At 34.8% G+C, this 13,315-nt stretch overlaps 1 protein-coding gene across 1 annotated transcript in view; it reads right to left on the bottom strand.

Annotated features, from left to right (window-relative positions):
* The window catches only part of FAF1 (Fas associated factor 1), a 505,390-nt gene that overhangs the window by 134,599 nt on the left and 357,476 nt on the right, over positions 1 to 13,315 (bottom strand). Inside the window, exon 12 of the mRNA XM_055585945.1 lies at positions 13,044 to 13,125. Coding sequence (XP_055441920.1) covers positions 13,044 to 13,125 — 82 coding nt within the window. The remainder of the gene's footprint in view (positions 1 to 13,043; positions 13,126 to 13,315) is intronic.

Here is a 13,315-nt window from a genome sequence, read left to right as displayed (position 1 = left end):
CCTGCATATAATAGTAGCTAGTATCTAGGAAGTCTGTAATCAGATACATTGTGGGAGAGATATTTATCTGGAAGATTCCTACTCAATCTTTAAGGCTCAAAGTAAATGCCTCTATGAAGCCTTCCCTGATTCTCCAAGGCAGTGTCACGTGCTTCCTTTTTGGGCCTCTATCTCTTCTGTTATAATTGTTAACATGTTTCCCCTCTAAGCAAAGTCTCTTAAGGGTAAGGACAGGATCTCTTTCGGTCTTCTTTGCACCCCTAAGTTAGCACAGGTCTCAGCATATTTGAGGAAAGAAACAGGAATGCTGGTATGTATCAACGACAGCCCTCTGGCAAAAAAGACACCAAATGGTAGCCAAATCACTCTTAGTAAACGCATCTAGAAGTCTCCTGCTTTAAGGGTGGGAATGTGAACCCGGCAGCACTAACAAGTCCTCTTCATAGAAGCTCTCTAGCCCAACAGACAGAGAGATGTCAACCTCTAATTCTGCTTGACTGTATCTCAGCAACTACATTTAAAGAGACGCTGGGAACAAGAGAGTCATCCATTTCTGAATCAGCATATTTTTAACCAAACAATAGCAATGGCTAAATCTTTAAAATGCTTATTTCTCTCAAGAACACGGCAATGGAACATTTAGACTTTGGGAAAGAGATTAGCAATTTACATTGCTATATCACTGATTTAATTTGAATGCTCTTCCAAAACAAACACACATATACTGAAGAGGCTACTAAGAAACCCAACATGGAGAGTTCCCTATAAGTGCAGCCGACCGTGTTGACTGAAACTAAACTTGGAAATCCAGGGCACTAATGCACAATATCAAGCAATAAAAAGCATCTCTTTGGCAATATTTAATTTAAAAAAAGAAGAAAGAGGCAGGCGAAGATCAGGCACTGTCTGTTTTGGAGGATCAACCATTCTGCATTTCAAAGCATTGGTCCCTGCAATATCCAGGTTACTGTGCTAGAATCTCGACTATTATATCGCAGTTGTGAGAGGGAGGGCAAAGATGTGTTTACTCAGTGATTAGGCCCTTAGAATAAGCCTCTAGCTCCTAGAGAGACAGCTCACCACTTATTCATTTGGACCAATTCACAAAGCCTAGGAAGATTAAACATCCATGCTGAGAAGACAAGCGAATGCAGACGGTGAAAAAGAAATAAAAATTCTTTAAAAACTCTAAGATGACTTCATTATTTTTCCACAAGGAAACTTTAGGAAAGTGTTTAGTTAGAGAAAAACCCACATTGACCTCTCTCTAAACCCTTAATCTTTCCTTTGTGGTGGCACTGCTTTGTGGTAAGCGACTGGCTCGCCTCGCCCCTCTTTTCACTGGAAGCTGAGAGAAAAAAGGCTCTGGAGAAACAGTTTTCGTTCCACGGACACAAACCCCTGACACTGTTAAACATGAGATGCCAGGAAAACACACTTAAAAAAAAAATCTTACTTTAAGCTCTAAACTGTGAGAAAGGAGATGATACAAAGAGTATCAGAGAAGGATCTTCAGGTTGGGGGTATTCCCATAGTAGCTTTCAAAAGAAAAACTGAAAAATCTTAAAATAATCTTTTCTCCCAAACATAATAACGCTTTCAACTTTCAACGAATTTTTTTTCTTTTGCTATAATGACAGTAAAAATAGGTAAAATGTTAAGACTTAATAATATGAAAATGCTACTAAATTTTGGTTACCTAAATCTCTGATTAAACTATAGGCACCTAAATGAAACCCCCCTAGACTCAGATTTCTGATTACTTTATTGACTCAACTAAACACAGGCCAAAACAGTGAGAACTGGGTTGAGCATATCAGAAAACTGCTTTTGTGAAGAAAGGGCATTTAGCACATAGAAAAAGCATAGGAAAATGTTTTGTTTTCCATTACTATAACCATTTTTCCCTTTGGCCCATTAATAATTCAGTTCAACAACATTTACAGAGTGCCTATGTGTTAGGCATTGAGAATATAAAGATGAATAAAACAAAGTTCCCTTGCTCTCTAAAAGCTGGGGGTCTGGAGGGGATGGCAAATGCGAAAAGCAAAAATTTAATTGCAGTGTTATATGAGAAGCAATAAGATCAGGGCATTTAAAGAACGTACATTTTATTTGTCCTTTCTAATTTGGCAGAGAAAGTCTAAGTCTGGTTGAGGAAAAAGGCAAGCAGCCTAGCTATATTCTCCTCAGACTCCCTCTTTGTGATCTAGGTTTTGGTAACACAGTTAAAGGAAAGCCTCCAAACATTAAAGTAACAGAAAAAACTGTGCTAAATCCAGTTTTGCCACTTAACAGCTGTGTGATTATGGGGGCAAGATGTAAAGATTGTGGATATAGTAGGTAAAATACCTATTTACAATGTGTGGCCCATAATAGGTCCCGAATAAAATGCAGCCGTTTAGGTTCAAGATTCTGAAAATATCCATGCAAAATAAAGAATTTAAAGGCCATTTCAAGATAAATTATAGCCATAAAAATACAGCTTCTTCATTCTTCCTACTAGTGTTTGGAATGCTTAATTGTGTCCGCAATTTCAGGGCTTCACTAATCTTCATATTCAAATCCAGGTGCTAAGGTACTAAGTTGACCCTTAGAAAATGCCAGGGTGACAGCAACCAATGTGACCTGGCCCTGAGCTACAGTAGCTATTGTATTTAGACACTCAGCATCACCGAACTACAGAACATTAGGGCTGGAAGAAATGAGCTGTCTATGTCTCAAAATAAGCCAGGCACAGAGCAGACACTCATAAAATATTTGCTGATGGACTGAAAAGAAAGTTGTCTAGTTTCTTTTTAGGTACCAGAATATCCATAATTTGTGTGTTCAATGATTTTAAAGTTGATATGACAAATAATTTCTAGAAATGGTATTTCATAGCTTTTTCAGTATAAGAATTAAAATAAAAATAATTATCTTTGTGTAAATTGGGACCCAATTTTATTTCTCTATTTTCAGTTTCCCTTCTCCTTTTATATCATCGCCATAATAGTCAGAATCATCACTCTTCTTTTAAGTCTGGGGGTGGTTTACTGATACAAGCCACTGATAAAATGATACAACAGGAAACACTCTTTTATATTTTACCTAGATTGATCAATTATTAACATTTTGCCATATTTGCTCAATCATTCTTTTCATGTTTCTGTCCCTGAAACATTTAAAGCTGCACATATCATGACACTGCCACTCTACTTTAGTGTCTGTCTCCTAAGAAATAAGGATATTCCCTTACACAATCATTATTTCTTTACTCACATCTAAGACATTTAATATTGTTTACAATATTTACAACTTAATATTGTACAATTATCTAATACAGAGTCCATATTCAAATTTCTCCAGTACCTCAAAATGACCTTTGCAGCTATCTTATTTATTGTTTTAAATATAGGCTCTAATTAGTTCACGGCCAGTTCTAATTAGTTCATCCAGTTCACTGCCCACTTCCACAATCTTGTTCCTATATATGGCTATTCATAGATCCAGCCAGCATTCAACCAAGACTCAAGCACATAGTAAGAACTTTGGCACAGCAACATGAAGCTACATTGTCTGGAAACAAATTCCTGCTGTGCCACCTCCCAGCTCTGTGACGTTGGGAAAGCTATTTCTCTTTTCTGTGCCTTGGGTGACACATAGCTTTGGAAGTCCAACACTCTTAGATGGGAGTGGTGACATGACTACTATATAGAAGGGGTCCTTGGGTCTAGGCATGAACAACAGACAGGCTGCTTCTTTATGAAGGTGATATTTGAGCTGAAATTTAACTTTAGGTGATAGTGGAAAAAAGGAAGTGGAAAAGGATAGTGGAAAAAAGGAAATGAAGAGTGGAAAAGGCCCTGTGATGTCAATGGCCTGATGTATTCAAAGGACTCCAAGCTAGTAATTTTGAAGAGTAAAGAATCAGAGTGCAGACTGATTTTGGAGCGAATTGTGACACTCTGTCTTTTTTTTTTTTTGCTCCTAAAACTGAGTTCAGGGACCAACTGATAGCAACCAACTAGAGAAGTTCCAAAAGAAAATAGCCACCTAGTGAAGATGAAGAGATGCTAGGATGGTATCTTTTCCCTCTTACTTCCTAAAGCAGATGTTGGAATGGCACTCTTGAAGACACAATATATGTCTGAGATGTCTTTGAGTCTCACACTGGGAGATTGCTCATGTGAAAGTTATAAGTTAAACAAACAAACAAACAAACCAAAAAGCCTAAAGCAAAATTAAACTCTCTTTGTAAAATAATGTAACAAGTGTTCACTGGGTACAGAGCTTTATCAGTTTGCATTGTTCAAACTGTATTACTCAGGTCATAAAATATCTTTGAGAAAGATAAACATGTGTCTAAAGTTCTTATGAATAAGGAAATTGGAAGCCTGGGACTTCCCTGGTGGTCCAGCGGTTATGAATCTGCCTTCCAATGCTGGGGACACAGGTTTGACTCCTGGTCAGGGAATTAAGATCCCACAAGCCGTAGGGTGACTAAACCCACGAACCATAACTAGACAGCCAGTGTGCTGAAACTAAGAGCTGAACAGTGTGCTGAAACTAAGAACTAACAGTCAGAAATAAATAAATAACTGTTAAAAAAATAAACTGGAAGCTCAATTGATTGGCTGTTACAGCAAACTGTTTTTACTTTTCTTTTCTGTGAAATATTTACTTATATTGCTTGCCCCTGCTGGGTCACTGTCCTCTTTTAATTGATCTTTAGAGTTCTTGATGGGGCTTCCTGTTCTTCATAAGTGTATATGCTAGAGAAATTAAGTTCCCAATACTTCTAATAAAGATACTAGGCAGGCCCTGCTTAACATCAGAGATACTTTGATTTTCTTAATATAGTTATTTATAAAAGACTGTAAATGACAAGGCAAATATAAAACCAACAGATTCTATTGAAATGCTTCAGAGGAAAGAAAGGTCAGAACACATTAGTGTAGGTCTATGACAAAAGCAGTATTATTCTCTGTTTTGTTAGGCACTCCAAGAAGGGTGTGGGAGAAACAGGATACTAGAAGATACACATGTATAAAAAGGTATACAAAAGCTAAGAGGCTGTGAAACGCAGGAGTCAAAAAGTTTGTAAACTACACTGTGCTATTATTGTACTATGATTTTCTAATCATTGCCTGATACTCCACAATTACACATATACAAACATACACAGTTGCTCAGTCTCTGCCACCAATTTTTCCCTTTCCATCCATTCTATTGATACAAACTGCCACCACAATACTTATTTCTTTGACAGTGTCACCCTCTTCTTCAGCACTTTCAAAAGCTAACTACTACCTCACAATAACAATAGTCTTTAGCTGGTATTCACGGATTTCCATGTTGAAACCCCAGTCTACTTCTCTATTTCAGTCTGATTTCTTACTGCTCCTTTACATGTACCAATTATGTAGGCCAATTCATCTTCCCTAGTATGTGCATCTGAATAACTTGGTTACTGTGAAGGTAAGGATTCATTATTCCAAGGTGGGTTAATTGCCAAGGTACTTTAATCTCCATTTCAGAGAAAATATTGGCTTATATAGTCAGTTTCAGGTTCCAGGTTCAAATCCAAATTTGCCTGATTTATTCAATGTCCATCTACTAAAACAAACAATCTTAAAGACGTTTCACAAACATTTTGAAGATGTTTTACTTATATTAATTTCTTGTTAACCTTGTGAGGTATGCACTATAATACAAATTTTTAAGTTGATGCTCAGAGAGATTGAGTAACCTAATTTTAATAGCACATGGCAAGTAAATGGGGGCTCAGAATTAAATATAAGAATTCCCATTATTTCTCTTTCTACGGTAGAAAGAGAAATCAGACTGAAATAGAGAAGTAGACTGGGGTTTCAACATGGAAATCCTCTTTATATTTAAATGAAAATGTTTAAGATTAGATATGGAACAAACTTCTTAAATTTACGAATGGAATACTTAAGAGATGCAATTTAGCTTTTTATCCTTTACTAATAGGTAGTATGAGTAACAGATACTTTCTAGGGACAGGGAGGGCTCCTTAAGAGAAATGATACAAATATGACTAAAGCCCACTAATAAAAATCAGCCTTGCTTTTCATATTTTAATAAATTTTACCTACACAGCTTTTTGAATATGGTTATATGGCTCTCAAAAAATGGTGAACAGCAATAAATTGAGAAGAATGCTTCACACAGCAGCATATCTTAAAACTAATTTTAACTAATTTAAAAAATAATTTTATTATAAACATTAAAGATTTTTACAATTTTAATTAGGTAGATCTGATAACTCAGAGAATTAGAGGCCAATTCTAGATAAGCTAACTATATACTGTTTAGTGGAAATATCTAATTACAGAATAGCATATTTCGTATGGCTGCACTTCTATAAAACCCAGCAACATTTTTACTGATGTATATGTTTGGAGACTTTTCTTTTTTAAACCACATTTAAAAGTGCTTATTTTCAGGTTTAGGATTATGAGGTAACTTAATTTGCTACTTTAAATGTATCTGTATTCTTTTCTTTTAACAAACATTTCATTTATATGAAAACATACTTCAAAAATTATACTAGCATCATAGTTCTTATCTCATACATGTGCCAGATGCTATCCTAGCTGTCATAAAAAATTACTCTAAAGACACTGTCTGCCTTTAAGGAATTTAAATTGAAAAGAAAACAAAGACATGATGAACAAACTGCATATTTTCCAAAGCACAAATTGGTCTGTTTGGCTGATTTTTCTGGATGAGAGAGTGCTAGAAACTTATCAATTGCAGTTCTGGCTTCAGATTTGATTAGTGCTTATTTCTTTTTAAAAAACACTGACCAGGGATGGTATTTAGGTTCTTAACTTGAGGAAGTAGAAACAGCACTACCTTGTTGCTTAGCTGCTCAGTCGTGTGCGAATCTGCAACCCCATGGACTGTAGCCTGTCAGGCTCCTCTGTCCATGGGATTCTCCAAACAAGAATTCTGGAGTGGGTTGTCATTTCCTTGTCCAGCACTACTTTAAAATGGGCCAATTTTTAAAATGAGTGAAATAAAACCTGATAATGAACAAAGTACTGTTAGAGCAAAGCATTCATTTTAGAGCTATAAATGCTCAAATGGGTTCTCAAAATTCCTTTATGGAACTGTTCTTAAAGTTAAGAACAGTTTTTTTTTATTATTTTTTTACTCATGTACTGCATAAAAAAATCAGTTTTGGTATTTTTCAGATTATTTTCCATTGCAGGTCATTATAAGATACTGACTATAGTTTCCTATGCTATACAGTAAACTTTATTGCTTGTTGTGTATCTATTTTCTGCGACCCATGGACTATACAGTCCATGGAATTCTCCAGGTCAGAAGAATACTAGGGTGGGTAGCCTTTCCCTTCCCCAGTGGATCTTCCCAACCCAGGAATCGAACCAGGGTCTCCTACATTGCAGGCAGATTCTTTACCAACTGAGCTATCAGGGAAGCATTTATGAGGAGATCCCACTTAATCCTCAAAACAACCATATAAAGTAAATACATATTATCATCAACCCTTCTTTTTTCTAGATTAGAAACAGGCTCATTACTTGTTTGGGAACACAGAGTTACTAAGTGGGAAATCAAGAATTAAAGCACTGGTTTCCTTAATTTATGTGTAATATTTGGAAACAGCACTGGGTCTGAAGTGAAGATCTAACGAAGTATAACAAGATTACTGCTATCAAAGCCCAGTCTCCCAAAGGGCGGCTGGGAAAGGAACAATCTTTCACCTGGGACATAAGCCCTGGCACTGGGATTTTTACTGCTGTTGATTTTTAGTCACTTACAAATGTCTAATCATTCTCTGGGGGGCTTTTTGTTGTGAAGAGATCTCAGGGACAGCAGAACTGAGAAAGAAATTTCTTTAGGGGAAAAAGTCCCAGGGAATCATGGGTGTGGCTGGTGGTAACTTCTGCAACTGTAATTAAGGAGGCAAACCACTGACTCTTCCTTATCTATAGATAAAATGTAAGCTTCATTCAACAAATTTTTTAAACACCAGGTAATGCTAGAGCATCACAGACCCCTCTATGCTCCTGTTGATGTTCTTAGCCTCATCATACCAGGCAATCCAACTCTCTGTCTTGCATTGTTTCGCTCTCTGTCTTATTTTTTTGGTTGTACCTTCCCTGGTAACTCAGATGGTAAAGAATCCACCTGCAATGCAGAAGACCCAAGTTCGATCCCTGGGTCAGGAAGATCCCCTGGACAAAGGAACGACAACCCAACTCCAGTATTCTTGCCTGAAGGATTCCACAAACAAAGGACCCTGTTGGGCTACAGTCCATGGGGTCACAAGCAGACGGACACGACTGAGCAACTTCCACCCTCAATTACAATCTTCTGGTATTTCCTTATGACCTTCTTTCTGTTTAGAATTCTATTTGCCTGTTTTATTTATCTTACAAGATTTAGGTCAGAAGTACCTCCTCTAGAAATCTCCCTGAACTTCTAAGGTCGATGAAGTACCTCTCCTCTTTGCTCCTATAGCATTTTACATTTATAGCATTTTACAGATCTATTTATATATTGTTTTATCTTCCTTACTAGGGCTTCCCAGGTGGTGCTAGTGGTAAATAACCTGCCTCCAATGCTGGAGATATATAAGAGATGCAGGTTCAATCCCTGGGTCAAGAAGGTCCCCTGGAGGAGGGCATGGCAACCCACTCCAGTATTCTTGCCTGGAGAATCCCAAGTACAGAGGAGCCTGGAAGGCTATAGTCCATAGGGTTGCAAAGAGTCGGACATGACTGAAGTGACTTAGCATACCTCTTCCCTACTAGACTGTGGACACGTCAAGGACAGGACACGTTAAGGACAGGTCCTTAAACAGGCATACAATAAATATTTATGGCCTTCAATTCAATCAACATCCCTAACAGTTAAGGGCAAAGAAGAGATCATAAAACCGATTAATCCATTATCAGAAGTCACAACTTTCCACAATATACTTAAACACAAGAACTTAGAATACCTGTTTCACTGCAGTTGGAGCTCTGCTTTGAACAATATTGTAAATTTCTCATGAAAAAGGCAGAAAGAATGTGAGTACCCTCACCAAGTGCTCTCAAATGAAATCAGTTTGAAGCAGTTTTCATTAAGATGGATTGAATGTGTATCGTGAGAAACACTTTATCAAATGTAGTGTTTTACTTAGTGATTAACTATATACCAGTTGATGAAGCTCCCCAAATCCTTTGTAATCCCACCACTCCAATAAACATTTAATGAGTATATAAGTTCAAAAAGCCTAGCAGAGGATTTAAACCTTCAATCTTGTTTTTATTTACTCTTCGAACTCAATTTCTCACTTCAAGTGAAGATTGCTGGTGCTCAAGGCTCATCTGTTGCCCTGGTAAAATTAATGTGTCTCCCACAGTTTAAATTAAACATGTGATGTTTAAGATGAAAGAAATTTAGTAACAATCCCACAGTATCGGTCAAACTTGTCTTAAAATGTTTGAACATAATAGGAAAACTCTTTTCTTAAAAATGATTCGTTCAGAAGTTTTTAAAAAAATATCAAAAACAATTTCTTTTAACTTTCAAATGTGCAGTCTGAAAGAAGAGATGAGTTTGATAACTGAATACAGTAGTTTAGCAGTTAGCACTGAAAAGCTTCTCAAAGTAAGATGGTATAGTATAAAATACACTTTTATATGTTCAATCAAAAGAACATCTGCACTTTTACTTGGCCTCTACTGCTTACCCTTGATTTGCCTTTGGTTAAGTAATGTAGCTTTTCTGAGCTTCCTCATCTCTACAATTGGAATACTGATATTATGTATCCCTATCTCACTGGTTTGTTGTGGGGTTGAAATGAGGTATGTATGCATAGGAAAAAGCTTCACAAGCCATAGTACACCATTAAACCTAAAGCAGTAGTACTATTTCTATACTTTCTAGACAATTGTTTTTAATTTTAAAAGAATATGTATATAATTTGGTTGATGACTAAAATAAATGTTTCTTCTCAGATTTAATTTTAAATAACTTATCCACTATGCAGATAAATCTTAAGTTTAGAGCAATGTAATAAATGATACATAAACTGCTATTGATCTTCAACTTGGAAAAGAGAAATGAAGAAAGGAAAAAACCCTGGACAAGCAGAAAAAGATAAAGATAGTTTAGGAGTCCAAAGAAGTCAATGGATTTTGACATCAATCTAATATAAAACAACACATTTAATTACATGAACCAATGACTTTCAGTTGTTAAAATACTAATTCACTCATCAAAAACAATCAATTGTTTCATTAGAAATACCACAAATTATTAAGAGTTTATGTTCCTCTAGGGATCAGCAGTCTGAATAAATCCAAATGCCAATTTACTGTACAAAGACATTCAGTAAAAAGTTCTTTCATCTATTATATATTGTATATTTAAATAATATATCATTACTGAAAGTTATAAAGTTTCTAATAGCTTTTAAAATGGAATTCAACAGATGACTATGCCTATTTGGGAGCTATATTTAGGTTATAAAAGACCCTTGTATTTTCTGGTTACTCCAACTGCTTAGCAATCTTGCTGGAAAGCAGAGACAAATTAACCCTATATACATTCATACCCAGGAATGAATTGAAAAATAGATTATTTAAAAACTATAAATATTCTTTCAAACATATTTATGTTCAACAATAAGTGATTGTTTAAATACAATAACATCGCCATACAATGGACTCTATAACCATTAAAAATCTGATTATAATAAAGTATTCAGCATTACTTAAAAAGCATTCTTGCAAAAAAAAGAAATTCACCTGAATCTAACAAAACTTTAAGCCTTAATATCCATTTCTCAGGAAATACAGAGATAGAGGAACAAGTTAAATAATATCACAAGGAAACAATCACACAAATCGAGAATTTAGAACAATTTGTAATGATTTCTTCACAAAGCAAATGTCATAAAAACAGGAGGTGGGGAATAAAGAGGGTGTTTGCTTAAAAGGGTATAAGAAATCTAGCTAACAAACATAATTTGTTATCCTTGACTGGATCATGGTTTCCCAATCAACCAGTGACGTTTGAATATGCACTGGATACTAGACGATGTTAGGAAGTTATTGTTAATTATGTTACAAGCAATACTGGTATTGTGATTCTGTAGGAAGATATCATTATTTTTGAAAAGTGTATGCAGCTGTTTTTATGGGTAAACTATGATGTCACCTTTAAATGGCTTAGCAAAAATAATGAATATATAAGGGTATCCTAACTTATGCAGTTTGTTTCAATAATTTCAAAAGTTTAACTGCTAAAACTTAAAAAAAAATTTGCAACTTTAGATTTCTTTTATATTTGCTTTTATGAATTAAAATAATAAATTCAAAATTATTTTCTGTTCCAAAGTTTGCCATTTTCAATAAGTGGGACTGAAACAAAAACTTACCATAAAAATTTATTAATCAAAATCATAAATCTAATAGCATAAATAATGTAGATAACTAAATTTCAAATGCTGCTTCTTTATAAGTATGTAGCAGTTAAAACTTTTGAAGTTATAAGACTTAAAATTCCATTAAAACTTTAGGATGTCCTGTATATAAAGAAGCAAATATGGGGTAAAATTTTAGTGATTATTAAGTCTAGGTATAGGTGATTTGAGTGTTTATTGTACTATTCCTTTACTTTTTCTGTATTAAAAATTATTTTAGTAAAAGTTGAAATATTATAAAATAAAATTAAGGAAATGATCATATAATATTAAAAGGTGAAAATAAGCTGTTTTAACGGATTATAACATGACCAATTTCTTGTTAAATGTGTAAATGGGTTCAACAAAATATATAATAAAAATATGGAAAGAACATATATCATAAAGCTAATCTGCATTAGAATGTATTCTTCGTGCTTTTTAGTATCTTCCAAAACCTGTATAGAAACTATAACACTGTATTACTGTAAATATATGTCTTCAAATATAAAATCCATTTAATATAGTTTTAATAGTTAAAAAATTGATGGTTAAAACAGACTTTACATGGGCTATTCAACTATTCTTAGGGTAAATAACAGTTTATGTTTCTTAATCTACTTCACTGAGCTGTCAATGACAGATTTAAATTGATCACTAATTACTGTCTTAGAATTCCATTTTTCAAAGTTGTTTTAGATGAATTTTTCTTTACGTCATAAGTAGAAACTAGAAATTCCAGAGCCATCCTTGCACTCTATTCTCAAAATTTCTAATTCTAAAACTTTTACTCTAACTCCATCTACACATTAGTCCTTCCTTTCTCCCTTTCTTCCTTTATTCATTAAACATTCACAGTATTTACCTAACCAGGTAAAGAGCAAGATGAAAGGTATTCTTAACAGTAAGGCACCATTAGAAAAGAGTAAGATTATGGGGAAATACAAATAGTACACTACTACTACATTAATTAGGTGTAAGGCAGGAAATGGGAAAAGCTGAAGCTGTACAGGTAGGCAAGAGCCAGATAACTGAGGCCTGGACTGCAGTGTCAACATAGAATAATCGCATAGAATCTTCTTGCTCAAAATATAACTACTGATTTGTTACATATTTCAATCTTCTTGATTTTAAGATCACAAAGCTCATTTCTGTATTCAAAGAAAAATCTTTTTGTTGTCTAAAATGACTTTTAGGAAAAAATATTACAGTTATTAGATATATACTATTAGAATCATTTGGGGAAAAGACTGAAGGACAAATCCTTTAGCAAGAAACTGTCAATCACATAACTAAAAAGAATACAAGTACATAGCCTGGTCCCTTCTAAGCATGTCCACCCCTTTTTCCCCCTTAAAAAAAGAAAAAAAGAAAGAAAGAAGGAAACCCTATTTCAAAGCTTGACAGAGTCTTCTGCAAGAGCCAGTAGTACTCTATCATACTACTGCTCTCTGACTGAAATGGGCATCTTGGTGATGATTAGGTTGGGAAATGAACCAAAAATCAAGTCTTCAATCTGAAAAAAGAGGAAAACATTAAGCATTGCCTCAGGCCTGGTGGTAAACCTATGGGATGCATTGTTTAATTAAAAAAGGTAAATTGAACTTACATCTCGGGCTTTCACATAGAAGGCCTCTTGAAAAGCTGCTTCTAATGAGCCAATAAAAAATACAGGATGGCAGTCACCATATCTATAGGAAAAATTGTGTCTATTAATTAAAATACATTTCAAATTTACTTCAAGTTTCATAAGTCTAACCAATAACTTTTAAGTAAATGTTGGGGCTAATGTCTCTTTCAGTATAGACAAAACATTGAAGAATTTCTTTAAAGGCGTCATTAGTGTTTTGAACTCTTCTTGGCCTCTAGTGATAGATCAGA

The sequence above is a fragment of the Bubalus kerabau genome, chromosome 6 (assembly GCF_029407905.1).
Source record: "Bubalus kerabau isolate K-KA32 ecotype Philippines breed swamp buffalo chromosome 6, PCC_UOA_SB_1v2, whole genome shotgun sequence".
Classification (NCBI taxonomy): Eukaryota; Metazoa; Chordata; class Mammalia; order Artiodactyla; family Bovidae; genus Bubalus; species Bubalus kerabau.
Note: the sequence above shows the minus strand (reverse complement) of the source record. Positions and strands in the feature narration are given on the sequence as shown.